We start from the raw sequence: 21,640 nt of genomic DNA, 5'->3' as shown, positions 1-21,640 counted from the left end.
AGTTGCTAAGTTTCAAACTACCGAGCTTCAAGACATCAACAACCAACTTTTCAATCGCTTAAAAGACTGCACAACTGAGCACTTCACCTGAATGCTAAGTATAAGAAGGTAGAACTTGAAAAACTTGAGTTGTAGGAGTTCATTCTCCGAAGGGATGCTAAACTGAAGGATTACCAAGAGGACCTTTCAACCCTTTGAGGTTTACATGTTGCCCTTATAGTAGAAAAAACTTTTCTTTGAGTAGAGCAGAAAGAAAAAATTGATTGTACTATTGATCAAGCTAAGGGTGAGTAGATCATTGAGGATATTAGGAAAACTATAGAACTCCTATCCAAGTTGAAGGTGGAGTATACATTGATCCGGGATGACACAAAGAAGACTGGCTACGAAAAGTGTTTTCGTGATGCCAAAGAGCAATATGATCCAGCGTCATATTTAAAGGAAGAGGAACCAATACCCTTCCTTTTAGTGACTCAATCCAAGTACTTGCACCTTTAGGGGTCTCTCACCTTCTACTTCTATTGATCAAATTGATCAAGTCGCTAGCGATACTGAAGTGATCGAGGTAGACGATGAGTCCCCTTATGATGTTGATGGATTAGCCTATACTATTTTGGTAATCAATCTGCTTGTTGTGCCCTTTGGCTAAGCCCTTGCCCAAGCTAACTCTAATGCCTAGATGAATTCAACTCAACTTCCATAGGATTCTACCCATCCTCCCCTTTTTGTCCATCTTTTGTGCCCATACTTCTAGCCTCTTTTGTAATCTCTTTTTAGAAATGAAAACTTGCTCTTTCCATTTTACGTTTGATTTGATTTTTTATTTTATTTTATTTTTCCTCATCTAGCTACATTAGTCTATCACATTTTCACTTCCCCTTGTGTCTGTTATGCTCATTGTTGATAGATCAGATACCAGGATAATTTTCTTTAGGTGAGCCTAAGAAAAACATAACTTTGTACTCTAACTCAGAAGGTAGGGCATGGTTATTAAGACCCTGGTTGACAATAGGGTCTAACTACATACTTGGAACAAAGTATGGTCATGAAGATCTTGACTTGTAAGAGGGCTGGTCTATCATTGAGTTTTACTACTCTGGGTAGACTAAGGTCACGAAGGTCCTGACCCAAGTGGTCTATTATATTTATCCTTGGGAACCTTAAAAGACCTATTGACTAGACTCAATGTGACATCAATGGTTTTTAAAACCCCAAATTTAATTATTTATAAATCGAGTTGGTTAAAGGTTTACAATCGCCCTTTAATCTAAGATACATTTTTCAACCACTTGATTTTTAATGTGAATAAAAATTGTCAAACGTCTAAGAACTTTAAATTTTGGTGCAATCATTTGTTGGATAAAAGACGAAGTTTGGACTGTCATGATGACTTATCAAGGAAATGGTGTTTTCCTTTTAGCTATAGTCAAATCTTTTAGGAATTTAGCATAAGAAGATATCTACTTAATGGCATCTAAGAATGGGATATTGATATAAACATTTTAGAATACTTCAAGGTTATTGTCGAATTGCTTACTCTTCTTATTGTCTCTAAAACAATGGAGAAATAAATTTTTTTAAATTGGTAGAACAATGGGTAAACTAAGGTCACGAAGATCCTGACCCAAGTGGTCTATTAAAGAAGTTGATAACAAAATTCATATTTATACCCAAGTAGGACGAAACAGTCATTTTTGAATTCTGATTTTGACAATCTTATAACCCATTTTGGTTAATTTTTTGATAAAAAAACTAACGGTGTGATCAAATCTTCTGAATTATGTCTCTAAATTTGTCTTTTACCTATTTGATAAATACTTGATGAGAAACCCAAGGACTTGATAATTTTTCCAATCGATTTTTGATTAAGAAGTGCTTACAGGCTAAAATATGTTTTTCGATCTTTATAAATTTATTGGCAATGATAGATTTTTCCAAATATTAATAAATCAAAATCTAAACTTTTAAGTCATTAAAATAAACTCAAAATTTATTGAATTAAAATTTACAATATAATCTTGAGATACGGGTTAAATTTTTAGGTCATTACAATACTCAAACTAGTTCTATTTTTCTTCTAATCAACCAACCAAATGAACAATGAAGTCAAAGTTCATCAAACCCAATTTTTCCTTATATTCTAGGTAGAAAAAAGATAGAAAGCTTACTTAATTCAATCTAGACTTTTGATAACCTTATTATAAGTAAGTACAAACAAAAGGTAACTTTGCTTTAATTTTTGCCTATGAGAAATATGAATGGAGACTCCAAATCAGAGTTTCCAACGAAAGATTGATTTAATGTTTTTAACTCAGTGCTTAAAGATATAAACTAAGATTTTGAATAAAATACAAAAATGTTGCCATCAAACTCTAAGTCAAAGATTTTGATCAAAGCTTTCAAAATTTTATGATTTTTGAAATAAAAGAAGAAAAAATAAGTAGAAATTTGACCCATACACCTTCAAAGTTAAACTTGATATTGTCCTTAATATTTCAATATACGCATGCAAAATTGAAATTAACAAAAGAAAATGAAGTGGGTTGGATAGTACTTAAAAAAGCTCTTACAATCTTGTTGATACTAATACAATATCTCTTGAAGTGAGACAACATACCACTTATCACTATCACAGCATCAATTGTATTTGTCGTATTAATCGTAATCATATTGTATGATGTCAGAAGTACCAAGAAGAATATTATGCTAATAATCTGGGTAATTGATTCATAAACTATGTCGGATAAATACATACCAGTAGCTTCAACCCATATCATGTAAAATAGCAACAAGAAGAAATAATTAAAATCCAAAGATTTGAATGGTAATGATAGTTATGAGTATCGCTTAACTTTATAAGGGTTCAGCTTATCATTTTTAAGCACGTAGAGCTTGGGTGAATGGGGTATGCCATCCCGATTCGTCGATGATAATTTAAATAAAGCCAGCAAGGTAGAAACCTATCGACATGTAAATCATTCCTTTTTGTTAAATGTTGTGCAACCCTAAACATATGAGACCAATTATTTTTTTTTATAACCTACCACTTTAGTTCCGAATCCATATTGTTCATAATGAAGAAAATGACCAAGTTTTAGGCCAACAGGCTAAACACTACATTTCTCATCCGAAATGTAAAATTACTCAACGACAACGTGGATATATAATAGCTCCCAGAGTATTGAATCTTGACAAGATCCTTTATTTTATGAAACTGATCACAACCTTGTGATTGTTTATCCTACATGTTACAGGTTCAACCCATTTTGATACATAGTCAATGATAACGACGATATATTGATGATCCCGAAAGATAAGACATGGTCCCATAAAATATATGTCCCAAACAACAAAAATCTTGATGATCAAGATAGCATTCTAAGGCATTTTATTTCTCTTGGAGATTTTTCCTAATCTCTAACGTTGATTATAAGATTTGCTAAACTCGTGAGTATCATGAAAAGTGCTAGGCTAAAAGAAGCCGCATTGCAAGATTTTCATAACAGTCTTCTTACTACTAAGTATCCTCCATAGGCATGATTATAGTAAAATTTTAAGATATTGGTTTGCTTATAAGTTGGAACACAACTTCTAATGATTTGGTCGAGACAATACTTAAATAAGTATGGCTCATTCCAAAAATATCACTTGATTTTCGAAAGCAGATGGAGTTTTACTTGGCTAGTCATTGAGACTGGTAATTGACCTATAACTAGGTAGTTAATAATGCCAGCATACACTAAAGTGTTAGATTGAGAGATTTACATAAATTGCTCATTGGGAAAGGATTCAAAGATGGGTAAAGATTATTCAAAGTACTCAATAACTATCCTAAATAAATTATCAACTATGACATTTTTTTATGCCCCATTTATCTTGGATCTCAATATCAAACTCTTGCATGAGCAAAATCCAATGGATTAGCCTTACTTTAGGATCATTCTTAGATAGAAGGTGTGTCAATCCTACGTGATCTGTGTAGATCACAACTTTTGATCCTATTACATAGGGGCAAAACTTATTAACAGTATAAACCACTCTTAACATTTCTTTTGCTATTGTAGAGTAGTTAAGCTGAGCATCATTAAGAGTTTTACTAGTATATTGGATCTCGTGAGGATGTTTATCGATTCGTTGACCCAAAACAGTGCCTGTCGCATAATCCAAAGTGTTGCACATAACCTTAAATGGAATGTTGTAATTTGGAGGTTGAATGATGGGTACCAAGGTTAACTTGGACTTAAGTTGGTTTGAAAGTAGAGAGACATGACTTTGAGAAGTTGAAATGAACATCCTTACCTAATAGCTCACATAAAATCTTTGAGATCTTCTCAAAATCTTTAATGAATCTATAGTAGAAACCTGTATGACCTAAGAATGACATAATTTCTTTGACAGTTCCAGGAAGTGGTAGCTTTTTAAATAAACCTACATTTGTTTTATCTACTTCAATCTCTTTAGTATAAATAATGTGTCCTAGCGCAATCCTGGATGTTACCATAAAATGGTATTTTTCTCAATTCAAGACTAAGTTGACTTCTTTACAATGCAAGAGGACCAAAGTCAAGTGATGGAGATATTCCTTAAAACTTGGTCTAAAGACTGAAAAATTATCTATAAACACTTTGAAATATCTTTCTAGCATTTTAGAAAATATACTAATCATTTACCATTGAAAAGTAACGGATGCATTGCATAATCCAAAAGGCATACGATGATATGCGAAAGTTCTGAAGGGACAAGTAAAAGTTATTTTCTCTTGATCAATTGAAGCAATGGGTATCTAGTTGTTCCCGGAGTAGCTATTTAAGAAGTAATAGTAGGAATGTCCTATTAGACATTCTAACATTTGGTCAATGAAAGGTAAGGGGAAGTGATCTTTAAGAGTTATTGAGTTGAGTTTCTTATAATCGATATACACACTCCATCCATTTTGGACTCAAGTAGGGATTAACACGTTATCTTGGTTCATTATCATAGTGATAAAAAATGTTTTAGGGACTACCTGAACGAGATTCACCCAATGACTGTTGAAGATAGGGTAGATGATACCCGCATCTAAGAAATTATTACTTCACTCTGAATTACATCATTCATGACATGATTGAACCGTTTCTATGGCTTTAAGGAAAGCTTAGCCAAATCCTTTAGATGAATGTAGTGTATCACCACAGATAGATTAATTCATTTAATGTCAGCTATGGTCCAACCAATAGTTTTTTGATGTTCTCTTAATACTTCTAACAACTTTTCCTCTTGGACTATATTGAGATAAGAAGAAATGATCATAGACAAGGTTTGATTTTTAATAAGAAATACATATCTCAAAGTCTCTAGAAGTGACTTGAGTTTTAACTTAACAAGTACGATTTGGAAAGGAATAAAAGTGGACATACAAACGAGAAGATTTTCAACTTTTACATGCCAACGCATAGAGCCTAAGAGTATAATAGATTCAAGAAAAGATTGACTTCACTTATGGACTCTTTTTACATCAAAACCTTAGCCAAAGTGGGCTAAACATCTTTTTAAGGGATCAAAATACCCTAAATCTTGATATGTTCAATTGATTAGACTATCTATCATGTTTACTTCTTTCATATCATCATCTACATCAATTTTTTAAAAATTGTAGAAGATATTTAATTTGACCTTCATATCCCTGAATGTTAAAGTCATAATCCCATTTCTACCATGAATGACTATGTCAGAAGTTACTAAGAATGCACATCTTAGGATGATATGAACATGATTATTTGGATTAATGATTGGTTCTACGTATAAAATAACAAAGTCAATAGGAAGGTAAAAATCCTTGATTTTTACTATTATATCTTCAACAATACCCTTGGGAATCTTAATAGACCTATCGACTAGACTCAATGTGACATCGATGATTTTCAAAATCCCAAATTTAATTATTTATAAATCGAGTTGGTTAAAAGGTTTACAGTCGACCTTAAATCTAAGATACATTTTTCAACCACTTGATTTTTAATGTGAATAAAAATTGTCAAACATCTATGAACTTTAAATTTTGGTGCAACTATTTGTTGGATGAAAGATGAAGTTTGGACTGTCATGATGACTTATCGAGGTAATGGTATTTTCCTTTTAGCTATAGTCAAATCTTTTAAGAATTTAGCATAAGAAGATATCTACTTAATGGCATATAAGAATGGGATATTGATATACACATTTTAGAATACTTTAAGGACATTGTCGAATTGCTTACTCTTCTTATTGTCTCTAAAACGACTGGGAAATAAAATTTGTTAAATCGGTAGAACAATGGGAAGATTCTCCAAATCTTTTTCTTTCTTTAGGAGATTCTACGACTTATTCTACTTAAACTTTGTCATTCCCTAAGACAGTTTCTTTCTTATCATTAGATTAGACCTTGTTGTGTACTTTCTTTCCTAATCGCAAGATATGGATAACTTGGATCGAGTCTTGTAGAGCTTCAGAATAACTCCTTACTTCCTATTGACATTTTGGTATGTTTGAAACCGTAGGTTGACTTCTAAGGTCAGGAATAGTTTGACTTGAAAATTAACATTTCTCTTTCCTACTCAGGGAAAGAGTTAACTAGCCCAATTAAATTTCCATCCTAGCTATAAATTATGCAATGACCTGGTTAATCTGAGTTTGATTTTGATTGGTCTACTATTGAGTTTGGATGAGTTGTTGTTACTACTTCATCAACTCGGCTATCATAGACTCTAAGGATAATTTGTATTGGATAGGCTAATTGTAATTGGTTATGGGATCTGGAATAATAATTCTACAATTTGTAGACTACTAAGATTGATATGGAACTTATGAAATAATGGCTTGGTTTATGGAAGAACTAGATTGCTTAGAAAAACATCTATTATAACCTAATAGGCCACTAGATTGAATAGGTTCATTATGCCTGTGCGAGAAATTTAGATATAACTTATTATATGCGTTATATGTTTGGTTAAACGAATTCTGAGTAGGCTTCTTAAAAATACTATAGCCATTAATTGCATTGGATTGTTCGACCTTGATGTATGGCAAGTTGGGACAACACTCGACCAAATGGTCGTTGCCATCACATATGACACATAAAGAATTAGGTTCGATACACACTTGCAAAATCTAATGAGGATCTAAGTGAAGATTAGATGTTAAGATGGTAAAAATATCTAACTTCTTTTTGAGTTTATTCATATCACTCACTAGACTAGTCATGACATTCTTGAGATTAGGGCCGGCCTTCATCTCATACTTGCTTGACTTCTTAATTGCATCGTCTCTATCAAAATCTTCATGATTAATATGCCAATTTTGAGCACTCTCGACTAACTCAACAAAAAACTCCTACACTTGATTGGGAGTCTAGTACATGAATTAGTCTTTATGCATAGACTCAACAAAGATACGTTGATTCATGGTTAATCCTCTACAAAAAGTTTGCACTACTTGTACTTTGTCAATGCCCAAGTGTGGGCATTTGACCAATAGATGGTTGAATCTTTCCTAAGTCTAGAAAAAATCTTCATCAAGACGGCCTCTAAAATTCTTAATGGCATCCTTTATTCTCTCAGTTTTGATTACAGGGTAAAATTTAGTTATAAATTTCTTGGATAGAACATCCTATGAGGCTATGGAATTGAGTGGTAAGGAATTCAACAACGCAGCTGCATGATTTTCAAGGATAACGGGAACAAATTGAGTTTATCACTCTCCTCATTTAGATTTTTATTTTTAAAGGTTTGACATATAGTTAAGAATCGATTAAGGTGGGTGTAAGGTTTTTCACGTTTTAGACCATGGAACTTAGAGAGAATATTTATGAGACTTGCTCTAATTTCAAATTGAGGGGTATTGTTTAATGATAACACAATGCAAGTATGTGGGGATGCGAAAGCTAGAGCGAAGAGCTAATTGAGAGTTCGCTCTCGATTACCCATCATAGTTAATAATGATTTTTTATGGATGTTATTAATAGTACGTTCGATCTCAGGATCAAATGGTTTTATTACATCACTCCTTGAATGTCTACCAAACATTCAAATCACAAAATCGATCAAACAATCAAGAATACAAAAAACTAGCCTTCCAACTTGATTCTATAAAATCAGATTCAGATCTCCAGATCAAAGGTGACACACAATGCATAAATAAGGCTACTCTTAATTCAATTTCCTTTCCTGAATGTACTGAGTCTATCCCTTAAAGTGCATGATCTTACTAGATACCAAAGGTGACCAAGAAATGCAATCGGTGCAACTTGATGTGGATTTTTCCTATTGAGCTCATGGGCCCTATAGTCAAATCTAATTAATTTTAATTAATTTGATTGGATGACTAATGGGATTAATTATCCTAATTAAAGTAAGAAATTGGTAATAACTTATAATCCTTATCTTATGGTGTCATCCCTAGGAAAAGGGTGCTCTTTACTAATTAATTAAGTAATCTAAATATGTGCAAATTGGAAGATAAGGAACAAAGGCAAGGAGAAACACACTAACAAGGAGAAGCATGGGGTTTCGAAATTACCTCTCATGCTAGACGGGATGAAGACGAGTTGAGTTGACTTAGGTCACCAACTCCAGATTTAGTGTGCGAACTTAAGAAGTCGTGACGGTATCGTCCAACCGTCATCTTTTCCTAATCTATTACAATCCAAGCCTTCTTGGATAATTAATTAAGAAAAATTATAAAAAAATCTAATTCAAGAGAGTCTATTACAAAAAATTAATTCTATCTAAAATGAAATAAAAATAAATGGAAAATAGAAAATGAAATGGTCTTGGAGCTTTGATGATCTTTTAAACTCTTTCTCCAAAAACTCACTAGTACTTACAAAAAGAAATAAAAGTTAAAAATTGAACAAAATCAAAAAAATAAAAATAAAAATAAAAATAGAGATACTATTACAATCCAAGGATCACCAGAAGAATGTTATAAAAATAAGAGGAAAAATTTTCAAAATTTTACTACCACTCCTTAATAGGTCTAGGCAGTGTGGTAATGACGTCAGCTTTGGTCACCAAATTTTCACAATAACCTCCTACTAGTTTATTGACTGGAAGGGATTTTTTTTTTTTAATTTTTTGGATTGAAAATAAATATAAACAAAAAAAAAATGAAAAAAATGAATTTCAAATCAAAACTTAAAACTACTACACTTTTCTCAGGCAACGACGTAAAAATTAAGATGGGACTATCATTGTCTTTCCCATAGAAGTTAATATAAATGTAAATTTCCTTTACTTGTGAGGTAAGTAAGAAAATAGACTTAAGAAAAAATCGGTAGAATTAAGCTAAGATAATGAAATCGAATCTAACCAAAACTATTAAAAATATTTTTTTATTTTTGAAGTTACCAAAAGAAATACTAGTTGTGAGAAAATTAAACTAATAGAAATGAAAATAAAGCAAAACTATAAAGGAAAGTACCATTGGAAAGGGATCCACCTAGAAAAAATTACTAAATCAAAATCTAGTTTCTAACATCTTTGATAACTCAATCATAAGGACTTTGTATTAGCTCCTTATATCAGAAGATTTAGCAAGATAAAATCATGTTTAAAGAACATAATAGTAGAATTTCTTCACTTTTTAATATGTGAATCTCTTTCTACCAGCATGCTACATCTTGACCTATTCTAAAAAATGAAGCATCTAGGTTAAACATAAGTATGTAAGAGTTCATCTCTAACCTTAATCCATAGGAGTGGACAAACCTTGAAGATAACTTATAAACATTAAAGAAAATTAAAAGGTAAAGAAACTAAATGTAGCAAAGTAATCATACTCTAGGCTTTCCACTCTTTAATGGAGGGCAAATCAGCCTAAGGTCATTACAAGTGATAGAAAAATATAGATGGAGAATAACATGCCTTGCTTCATTAGAAAAAGATAATTACAATATCTTTTCACTCCTTTACTTAAAAGAATTACAAAATTATAATGAAAAACCTAAGCCAAGAATAAAAAATATTAGAGAAAATGCCAAATAGCCTTAAGTTAAAGGAAGAGTGAAAAGAAGCCAAGAGCAACCATTTTTCAATTGGAAAAGGACTATTTAAAATAATCCTAGGTTCTGGAAGGATCCATTCTTATTTGCTTTCATTATTATAGATAAGATCACATGTGAAGTACACTCCCATGATTTTAGGGCACTCCAACCGAGGTCCACCATGCCCTCCAAGTGACTCACCGCACTGCGGTTGGGTTGAAATCTTTGATCATGAGATTTGGCCAGGATGTTTGATTGCTCCTCTTGATTGAAATGTAATGACTAATTTCTGATTTTGAGGCCCAATTTGATGGTTTAATCTTTGATCTGCACAATGAGCACACGTAATCAAGGTTTCAAACAAATTCAATTATTTATGTACAATTAAGCCTAATTATCATAGAAGAAAATACAACGTGATATTTCAAGGTTTAACATGATTATTAACTTAATATAGAGAAATAGGGACAAAAATCGAGATAAATGACAGGGAAAAGTGTGGTTAAATCAATATTTTGAGACACTGATCACTTATCTTGAAAGAAAACATTTCAGAATTTTGTATTTTAGAACAATTCATAAAATCTAGCGATTTACTGAACCAAATCAACCTCTTTATATAAACCAATCAAACCACCAGTTCAGTTTGATTTTTTAGCCTACGTCATAGATTAAAATTTGTTTGATCTTGACGTCTTGTACTCTATTGAGTAATCATAGCAATTTGTATAATGGTTTTGTAAAGGAGTGCAGTGGTTCACTGAAATCGAATTACCTTCTTTTTTTCTTTTGGGTGGGGGGGTGTTGGACTTGAATCCATAACCACAAAGTTCCATTGCAATATGTTGACCTACTAATTACGAGTCCAAGCACTTTTAAGATAATATTGTTGATTGCCCTCTTCGCATATGAGGGAAGCTCCAACTATTGTCAATAACGAAATATCTTCCTTACTAGCCAAGTATCGACTAACTTGATATTTTGAACTAAAAAAAAAGGAATTTATTTCCTTTACAATTTTTTCTATTGCATCATTGAAATTATACATGGACTTTTACGGCATTGGCCGCTAGCATTTCTCATAGTGGACAATGCATTTTAATGTTATTACACTTAGTATTAGTTTTCTTAAGGTTTCATTCTAGATTTTGCCTTGTGATTTCTGCAGGACATTCGCAACTATGGATATAAAGCTGGACTTTGTTCCCCCATCACTTATTAACTTCATCTCGAGGCAGCTCATAGGCGGTGCTTGTAAGCTCTATCAAAAGGTTGTATTTTCATTTGAGCTGTGCTGAGGTGACACAGTAATTGCTGTGATTCTCACAATTCTGACGTGGACATGCATACATATACATAGATGGTTTTTACTCGTATCGCGAGGAAACACATCTATGGTTATGTGCACATCCCACGTCAGACTTGTGAGAATCGCAAAAAATAATTTTTGTCATTTCAGCATTTTTCTTATTTTTGTGTCATTATTACCTTTCAAGGAATTTTCTAGTACCTAATGATGGCTGAGATAAGAAGAGATTTTCCTCCCTTTTAATGGTCAGTCAATGTAAATAGTAGGATCCAATGATATTGTGAGTGTCCAAGGATGCTGAGTTGGGATGGGAACAGACATACAGGTTTCCTAGAAATCCTTTATCTAAAGGAATCCCTAGAAAACATCTTTCCATCTCACCCACTTGTTGGACACGTAGTATACTTGATTTTCCTATCTATATTTAGAAAGTTGTCATTTTCTATTACACTAACCAAATCCTTGACAATCCAGACGGTTGCTTCCGTGAAAAAAGACGATGAAGATTTTGGTAGGGCATTGGAGGGTCCATTGTACGTTCGAACACAGGAATATTTATATCCCAACAGTAACAAGTCTCCAGAACCCGAAGACCTCCACAGTGACAACTCTATCCTTATCCTCCCAAAACAACATGCAATGTCTAATATATTGGTTAATGATAAGACCTCTCTTAGTGACCATCTTGCAATTGAAACTCCACTAGCAGATACAGAAGGTTATAAGTCCCTAGGAGAGATCATTGAAGAAGAAATCGAACATGACTCACATATAGAATTCATTGGTGAAAGCATGGGTCATTCTTTAACCAGTCCAACTGCGGAACATATCATTGCTAACAAAGAGAGAGCTTGTATGAGTCCAGAGGTGAAAGGTGCTTTGGGAATATTGGAAAATGCCATCAGTATGGTTCAGAGAGGTGGATTTGGTAATCAAACATACTTGGTGTCCAGTTTCACCAATCAAGACCTTCAAGGAAAGATTGCAACAATTCCGAAGTCAATTTCTTTAGGAGATGGTGAAGTTTGTTTAGATGGTGAAATTTGTCTACAAGCACCAAAAATGGCTACTATGTGCAAGGCTCGGGATGAAGTTGACAACAACAATAGTGTTCATGCTTTCAGGTAAAATATCATTCTTACTACAAAAACTAGCAAAGCCCACACCTTACCATTTATGGCCCATATCTTGTTGATTATATTATATTTCAGATTATAGTATTATTTTGTATGTTTTTTTTCCAAAATATCTTGTGGATTAGTATTTCTTCTATTTTGAGTTTTATCAAGAATCTGATGCAATAAAACTTTAAATTTTTAACATGGTATTTGAGCTCAGTTAGTCTTTTAGAACTAAGAGCTCCCTTAAGGCCCAACTCAGCAGGTTTCAATTGTTTAAATTTTGCATTGATATTATGGTATATATATGTTAGAATATCTTTGTAACCGATTTATGGCTTTATTTGATTCTCATAAACAATTATAAACCAAATAATGCAATTTTGTTATCTTTCACCATCCCGATTTTTAAGAAACTATTTTGCGGGAGAAAGTCATTTAACTTTGAATTAATTGGTTGTGCACTTGAGGTAGAGCCCTTTACAACATAGGCTCCTTTTAGTTTTGAGCAAATATCATTTCTTTTAGAACTTGTTTTAGATTGGTGCCTACAGATGCAATTTCGTACACTACTTTGAGATCTGTGACAATGCCTCGCGATCTTCATTCCTAGTGCCCTTAGGTGTGCCTGCAACACCACTGCTCCGATGCCCAAGTCAAAACCTTAGTACAAAATGTAGTGTAGAGTTTAGAGGGAGAGAATCCCCCTACCTTTTAGTGCTTGTCCATGTATTTATAGATGTAAAACTCTAGTATACCTTTCGATCTTGTTACTTATTTTACCCTAATCCAAATTAAAGGTAGATCTTAACTGGTGATTTGGAAATGTATCTAGTCGATATCCCTAAGTGCCACATGTCACCCCTTGGTACCTAACAAAAAGTATCATCCACAGTCGTCGTTTGCAGGATATGCTGAATGATCTTTCTTTGACCATCTTGTCATAAGCGCAAGTGACACACTACTGTAAATGTCTATGTGTTGCTCAGTTCCAGCACGTAACTCATCCATACATTTGAGTACTACAAATCTCACTTCATCATGTTCTTCAGCGCTGAGGTTACTTGCAAGAGATACGAATTTGATTGTATTCTCTACTGGAATACCGTGTCGACTTCTAAACAAATGAAAAAGTGTGCATGTTAATTGAGTTTCAGAGGATCATGCATTGTGCCATAATTTTAATAGCGAGTGTTCATGCCACATTTTAACTGATGATCATGGACCATCCTCTTGTGGATGAAAAAGTAACACCTTCTTTGCAGTGGGTTTGCTTGACATGCTTGATCCCTATAGCAATCGAACAACTCTGGATTTGTTTATTTCCAATTATCTGGTATTATGTCCTTAGGAAATCCAAATAGACATGGCGTATTCTTTGATGAAATTGGTTACTTTAGGGACCAATGTTGATGTTAGGAGAGTGGCTTCCAGTAGTTTCATGAAATACTTTGTTGAAACAAGTATCTACATGTCTTTTTGTAGAATTATGGGTTAAGGTTAGTGCTTAGTATAAGAAGAACCTAGGATGCGGGAGCAACTCTCTACACGTTTTATCACTTAGCTAAGTGTCACTATGTATTGAGAAACATAGGAATACAAAGATATCATAGAACTTGCTTAGAAGCTGCAATAGTGTAATACCATCAGCAATTCCCATAACATACAATGGGTGCATGTGGTCAATGGAAGTCTGGCAATTCTTAAAAATAAGAAAAAAAAAATTATGGTGTCATGAATTTGTTGGCTTCCTTAGGAAGAGCCTGTTGAGTGTCGATGAATGCACATTAAGAATTTAAATCTGTAGATACAACTAGCAGCGCTAGTGAGGCCTCATACTTCTTTTCACTTGAAAAAACAAGCTTTTCAGAAATTCTTGGAATAATGTAGTGTTCTTCTATAGCAGATCAGCACTAGGTATGTATGATTCGTCGTGAATTCTTCCTTTCTCATAAATAAGCATCTCTTTTGGCTGTGACAGGATCATGAGTGGCCATGTGAATGACATGGGATCTATGATCGGAAAAGAAGAGGTGGGACATGTTAGTTATTTAAACTCATCAGAGAGAGGCATTATTCTTCAACCACTGCATTCTTTCTTGGGATGTATGTCCCAAGAACCAATAGTATAGACAACCTTGTGAGATTCTCTCATCCCTAGATTCCTATCTCTCTTGTTTTGGGATAACCATCATTGTTTCATGGGTTGTTCCACAACAAGTGCATGATGACTACAAAGGATCTATCATTTTGTGACTGTTCTTTTTGTTGTCTCTACAATGTCGATGGACCTCAACAATTAGGATGGGTTAGAGTGTTGTAGTATCCTTGATAACCTCATGAAGGTTCGGAAAATTTGAGGTCCATAGATTTTCTAGAAGCACCTGGTGTTTACTTTGTAATTTTAGAGAGTGAACACCGACATCATATATCTTTTAGGATATTATACGTGCCGCAACTCAAGTCGGTAGGGTGCCAAGTGAGGTTACTCGTATTTCTGCTGTAGAATGGAGTATGGATACCCTTCCTGACAGTAGAGGAATCCCATGACATTGCTGAATATCCAAATGGATCTCCTCCCATTATCATGTGTAAGGTTTATCATACAAAGATTTGACACCTTGTATTATCATGTGTAATATATTGTGCTACGAGGTTAATTCGATTGGTCCACATGTCAGCTTATATGCACATCTACAAGAGTTTTTCCAAGTAGTGCTTGATTCTAGAATTTAAAGTTCCATTGTTAGATTGTTTGGAGGTCAATGGTTATCTTCAATTTTGAAAGTTACTATTGGCACCCCAACTTTTACTTGTTACACCCCAATTTTAAACAAAAAGAAAAAACAGTAAATCTATGTTGAGAATAAGCAAAAGGAGGGGTGCCAATAGAAACTCTATTTTTTTTTCAGGTTTCGATTTCTATTTGCTAGATTTTGAATTTTATGAGTCTAACCCTAATTGTAAACAACTGCTGAATATGTTTGTTTATTATGCTTTGCAATGTAGTGGTGATTAGTTGAGCCAAACCTTGTAACTTTCGAATGGTGTGTTTTAATCTCTAATTGGGGTTGTGATAAATAATTTAAGAAATTCGGGATGTAATAAGTGAAAGGTGGCGTGCCAATAGAATCTCTCTAAATTTTAGTTATTTACAAGTTAATTTCCAAAGCATTCTTGGATGTTTTGTTTCTCTGATCTATTAACTTCATTGGATGGCAGGCGTAACAGAATAGCACCAGCGTCACCAGAACACAACTCAGAAATTTTTAGCAAGAATTTCGCTGATAAGTTGGATTCTACAGTCAACGCGACAACAACAGAGGCTCCAATGGTTGGTAGTGAGAAGTTAATGCAAAAAAGGAAGCAGAGGTTCTCTTGCCTTTCCTTCATTTTCGGGTGATTTAGATAGATACACCCTTCAATGTTTTGGTAACTATTTGAGATACTCTGGTTCCGTTTGGCTCAACCCATGTACATGTATTAAACCATATAATAAAACTTTTCTTATTAAGTTTTCTTGTTTTCTTTTCATGAAAAAAATAATACTAAATATCTATTATCAAATCCTCACTCGCTTACTCGTAGGATTGTTTTTTCTATTGTAAAATTTGCACATTCAAATATTCAACATGATTTTCATTGTCCCAATAGAAACAAATCAAAGTATATGTCAAACATACATATTCAAGTTAAATTAAAATAAGGTATAATTACTTATCTTGTGCTATCGCAATATAATTTTTGATTCAATGTGTTGGAGGTGCGTACTTCAATCCACGTTCCTTATAGTCTTTGAAATCTCGATAAAATCAATTATTTTATTGTTAGACTCACCTTCCCCCTTTTTTCTATGCGGATCGGTTGGATTAATGATTGATGGATATCACTCGTCTTATTTAGTTGTTCTCCACAAATCACTATGTGTTCAACGTTTCAATATGAGTAACCGATCCCCTCTTACAGATGAAGGTTAAGGGCCTAGAATCATTCTTTTAGTAGATTTCCTATCCATCAAAGTCTCTTGCTAATCTTTAAAGAATATAGAGTTCTAATTATATTGAATTTCTATTAATATTGATATTCTAAAATATCATAGAATCCTTGTGTGATTCGGAAATCAAAATCATGGAGGTCAACTTGACCAAGGTTAATGAGACCACATGTTACATGGGTTTCTAACATTCTCTTCACTAAATTAAGGGCTTTCTTACTGTAGCTACGTGGCTTTTGTCGTTATGACGGCCACAACTACTAAATATTGGAGTCGCCACCATTCAAGTTGGAAGTGGGTGTGAATGGTCACCCGTGAGGCATTTTTCAAGAAATGACATTTCGGCATCTTTAGTGACTCACGATGGATAAGGGTAGTCGATTCTTGAGATTCGGGTAAGTGGCTCGATTGGAAAAAGGGGAAGGTGTTAGGCACCCCTTTCTCCCCGTCAAATGACGGTAACCTCAAAGAACTCGGTCATTTTAATTTTTTGTAAAGAAAGTGGAAATGTGCCACGTGGGGGGCATTTGTTCCCTAAGTAGGGATTTAATTTTGGCTTGATCATAGGGTCATTTCATTAATGAAAATGACCCTTATGAACCTTAACCTTAGGGCCCGATCATCAAAAGGGATAAAACAAAATAGAAGAAAGGAGTGTTAGAAGAGGGAATAGTAGAAGGTTAGAGAGAAAGAGGGGGGGTGTGCTTCAAACCCACCTTGAAGCTTCAAGTTCACCCTTCTTTCTTCATTTCTTCTTCTTCTTCTATCCTTCTTAAGTCCTTAGTGAAGTATGAGAGTGTGATTATTTTTTTTAGAAAATGATATGAGAGAGTGGTAGAGATAAGTAGAGGAAGTATTTTTCCTAGTGAGACTTGGTAACCCTTTTTGGGATAAGAGGGGAGGTATTTATAGGTGTTTGGAGGGGGTTTGGGGGTATAATGGGGTTAAAGTGTGAGAGAAGGGGTAATGGCATAGGATTTAGGAGTGAAAGGTGTGAAATTTAAGGTGAAATGAAGGGTAAATATGTAATGAATGAAAATGGGTGAGGTTTAGACCCTAATGGGTTGGATCCTACCCAAATCCATTTGGGTAGAGTGTTTGATGGGTTGACATGAGTGATGGTTGGTGGTGGAGTGGGGGTGTAAGAGAGTGGTTTAGAGAATGAGTGTTAGGTTGGTTGATGAGGTGAGGTGTGTAGATTTAGGAGAATGGGTTGTGTAAGAAGTTGTTAAGTTGGTTTTTGGGAGGAGAAAGGAGATGATGCCATGTGGCAATCATGATGAGAGGGTGAGGAATGAGATTGGTTGATTGGTTGATGGGGGTTGTTTGATTAGAGAGAGAGAAATGTGTTAGTTGATTGATGATGAATGAAGTATGGGTTGAGTTGATTTTATTGGAGTGTTTTAAGGAAGATGATGGGTAGAGGTATGGGTGGTGATGTGGGGGTTGATGATGTTAGATAATGGTGATGGATTAGGGTATGGGTGGAGGTATGGGTGGTTGATGATGTTAGAGGATGGGGATAGGTTAGGTTAGGGTAGGGTGTGGGTTGAGGTGATTTTGGAGAGAGGTGAGGTGGGTTAGATGAGTTGTTTAGAGCATGGTGATGGGAGTGGATGATTGAATGAGGGAAGTGAAGGGTGGTGATGACAAGTGTCATCTTTTGATGTTGAGGGGTTGATTGGTTGATGTGGGTAATGGGTTGAGGTTATGGGTTGGATAGTGAATTGGGTATGGATAGTGGTTTATGGGCTTTTAATGTATTGGGCTTGGGTTTAGAAGGGTTGTGGATTGTTTTGGATCGGATACCGGATTTGGAGATGGAACGATGAAGGTTAGATGAAGGGGTAGGCATCCCAAGTCTCACATTTTATTTTTTGATTTTTTTGATTTTTTAAAATCATTGATTTAATCAAAATGCCACGTGTTGGCGAATCGGACTTTCGGGCCCGTTGGGGAATTTATCAATTTTTGTATGCGAGTGCAAAGCGACGATGTTGAACAACTGTGGGATGGGCCACTACCCTTTTTGCGAGTCCTCGAGATCATGGGGTGGTCTTAAGAGCATTGATTTAACCGTAGTTACTACTTTTGATGTTCTGGGCCTTAGGGGCCCGTTGGCCCCTTTTGTTGGAAAATCGGTATTTTGCATGGAGCGGGGTAGATGGGAGTGTGTCGAACCCTTTTGGTGGACCTACTAACCCATTGAAAGGTGTTAGTGGCTTGGGTTTCGGCGAAAATATCATTTTTCGATGATTCGGGGCTTTGAGGCCCGTTGGTCAATTTTATTGAAACATTATTGTTTTTTAGGCCCTTTCGAGTGAGGGCCCGTTCAAATTGAGGTGTCTACACTTACAATGAACCTCAGCTTGCTTGTAGTGGTTAATTGTCCATTATGATTATGGTTCTTGTGCTTGTTTATGAATAATCATAATCTCATTCTCTCGTTACCTCCACCTTCAAAACAAAAAATGGTTTTCCGTTTTTGTCATTTCCTTATTAGGCGTTAACAATCTTATTTTGAGAAAAAAAAATCTATTTTTCAGATTTATTTTGTGGAGAAATTGATTTTTTTAGTAAACAATTTAACAAAAACAAACAAATAAAAGCCCTTTAACCCATTCATAGTTCATATATCTGAAGGCATTGGTAACTAGCCCAAAGCAATTTGATTGATTCAATTCATGACGATTATGAGTACAAACTTCAAATTCATCAATCATGGATAAACAAGATGTTGGGTGTGAAAACTCCCTCGATTCACGGGGTGCGTAGATCCACTTTTGATTTTTGAGGTTTGGGAGTCGCCACCTAGCTACTACGGTCTAGGAACCGAACATTGACTCGAAATGGATAAAACAACTAATTTACAAAAGATACTAGATCCGAGGATCACGTTACAGGGTTGGAAGGTATTAGGCACCAACCCCGCCCGGCAAACGCCGGTCTCTACTAATTTTCAAATAAAACTACATTGCTAACAAAACCTAAATAATAATAATAAATAAAAGTAGTTATCTTTTCCGAATGCAAAAGTTTTGTTCCCTCAAATCTGATAGAACAACACCTTGTACAGTATTCCTCACTTAGTTTTATTGTCGAATCTAATTTCTGATCTCCAAGTTGAGGTATCTTCTTCTTGGATTTGTGAGTTTTCTGACTTTTTTATGGATTCTGAGATATTTTAAAAGGGTTTTTGGGTGTTTTTGGAGCTAAAATTGGGGTATGGATGTTAGGTAAGGAGTTAGGACTTCAATATTAGGGTTTTAGGGAGGTTAAGGAAATTTTTTGACCTACTTTTTCTAAGGTTTATTTTTTGATCTGAAAATAAGGTGTGAAGGCTCCTATTTATAAACTTTTTTAAGTGCCTTTTAGATAGAGTTAAGGTTTAATTATAATTCTTTTAGAGAGAATCATTGTTTAATTATAATTCTTTTAAAAAGAGTTATTATTTAGTTAGAATTCTATTAAATAGAGTTATTATTTAATTAGAATTCTATTAAATAGAATTATTATTTAATTAGAACTCTATTACGGTTTTGACTTTAATCTTACTTGGTTGACTTTTAATATCTTGACTTTAGTCTTACTTGATGGACTTTAAGATCTTAACTTTAGTCTTACGTGATTGACTTTAAAATTGACTTTAGTCTTACTTGATTAACTTTAATTTTTTGGAAACCCCCTTTATTATATTTTTAATTCTTTGAGCCCCCAGATGGAGGGGTTATTGAATAAATATCTTGGCAACCATCAAAATATTGTTTGAGAGCATGATTAATCGATTTTTTTTGTTCAAAATTTTAAATTAATTTTATTAATGTTTCACTTTACATTATTTAATATTTTATTTATTAATTTCAAAATTTTTAAGTATTAAAATTGTAAAATTACCATTTTACCCTCGAAGATGACTTTTTACGTTTAAGTCATTTTTCAATGTTTCAGGATGTTTTGGAATTGGTTTTTCATAAGGAATTCAATAGGAATGTTGGTTTTTATCATTTATGAAGTTTGTTTGTGCGAAATGGTCGTGAATTTTATGAGGGGTATTTTTGTAATTTTTTTAAATTTTGTGAAAATTGGTGAAATGATTTATTTGATTTCGATTTATTATTTTATGTGTTTGAATGAATTTTTCTAAGCGTAAAGTAGGATCTAAGGATGTTTTGAGATTAGGGGTATTTTGTAATTTGATTATTTTTTAGTGATTTTTATCGTAAAATTTCTATTTGTCTGTAAGATGATGATTTTTATGGTTCTGGGGTCATATTTTCCTAGCGTAGCGTGGTTTCTACAGTTTTGTCAGTTTGAGATACCTCATTCGAATTCCTGAAACATATCTGGTTACAATATAAAGTATTGGAATAATCATCAATCATTGGGAACTGTTGCAATCGGATTAACGAGTTGATTAATCAGGCGAGTGCAAAAATGAAGTGTCTATAGATGCCCCTCTTTAGTAGAGAGTTGAAGCAAACTAGATAGCAAATCTATTTCGGTAGATAGTACGATATCCGAATGTTAAAGCTAGTGATAGTTCATTTTGCAGCCTGATTTAGCAATTTGTCAAGGCGCTCAGATCCTTGAGGGTAAAACTCTCCTCGAACTAAAAGGTTGTCAGGTCCTCGAGTTTGAACTCTCACTGACGATGTCAGATCCTCAAATTTTAGAAAATTCTCCTTGACTAATGCAAAAGTGCACGTGTGTGTAATGGTGTGATATTTACTAAGTAAAAATGTGTCAGGTCGTAGAGATCTTCTCTTACTGACAACAATGATTCAAAATTGAAATGTGTTTATGCAACGAGAGCAACCATGGCAAAGTTGAGCAATGTGGTAATTGGAGCCATAACATTATAGGAACTCCGTTAAATCCTATTTGAATTTTTTTTTTTTAGAGTTTGAAAAAGTATGAGTCTCGTTTGTCGGACTCGAACCTATTGTAGCCATGCTTCACGGGCTAAAGAACTTAAACAATCCTATTAATTCAATATGATTCAAACAAAGCTGGAGTCTCATTTCTCGGACTCTGGCTAAGGTTTACAGGAACTTAAACAATCCTATTAAAATTTGAATCTCGTTTCTCGGACTTGAACTAAGTTTATAGGCACTTCAAAAAACCTATTATTCTATGATTCAAAAAGTTGGAGTTTCACTTCTCGGACTCGAACCTAGGATGGTGGGTACTTCAAAAAGCCTATTCACTCTATAATTCAAAAA

At 34.1% G+C, this 21,640-nt stretch overlaps 1 protein-coding gene across 1 annotated transcript; it reads left to right on the top strand.

Annotated features, from left to right (window-relative positions):
- The first annotated feature begins 26 nt into the window (after positions 1 to 26).
- Positions 27 to 15,938, top strand: LOC147384461 (uncharacterized). Its single transcript, XM_086426033.1, has 4 exons — positions 27 to 108; positions 11,166 to 11,268; positions 11,781 to 12,430; positions 15,647 to 15,938. Exons 1-4 carry the CDS (start codon positions 92 to 94, stop codon positions 15,825 to 15,827), a joined length of 951 nt encoding a protein of 316 aa, XP_086282159.1. The 5' UTR covers positions 27 to 91; the 3' UTR covers positions 15,828 to 15,938.
- The last annotated feature ends 5,702 nt before the right edge of the window (positions 15,939 to 21,640 follow it).

This window comes from Akebia trifoliata, chromosome 15 (genome assembly GCF_017979445.1).
Source record: "Akebia trifoliata isolate Shusen 1 chromosome 15, ASM1797944v1, whole genome shotgun sequence".
NCBI classification, from domain to species: domain Eukaryota; kingdom Viridiplantae; phylum Streptophyta; class Magnoliopsida; order Ranunculales; family Lardizabalaceae; genus Akebia; species Akebia trifoliata.
The sequence above is the reverse complement of the archived record's forward strand: the minus strand, read 5'-3'. Positions and strand labels throughout refer to the sequence as shown.

Bases quoted from the DNA above. Each gene is read 5' to 3' on its own strand.
- LOC147384461 (XM_086426033.1), top strand. The intron at 11,269-11,780 runs GTTGTATTTTCA...TTGACAATCCAG, and splicing joins CTTGTAAGCTCTATCAAAAG to ACGGTTGCTTCCGTGAAAAA. The intron at 12,431-15,646 runs GTAAAATATCAT...ATTGGATGGCAG, and splicing joins AATAGTGTTCATGCTTTCAG to GCGTAACAGAATAGCACCAG.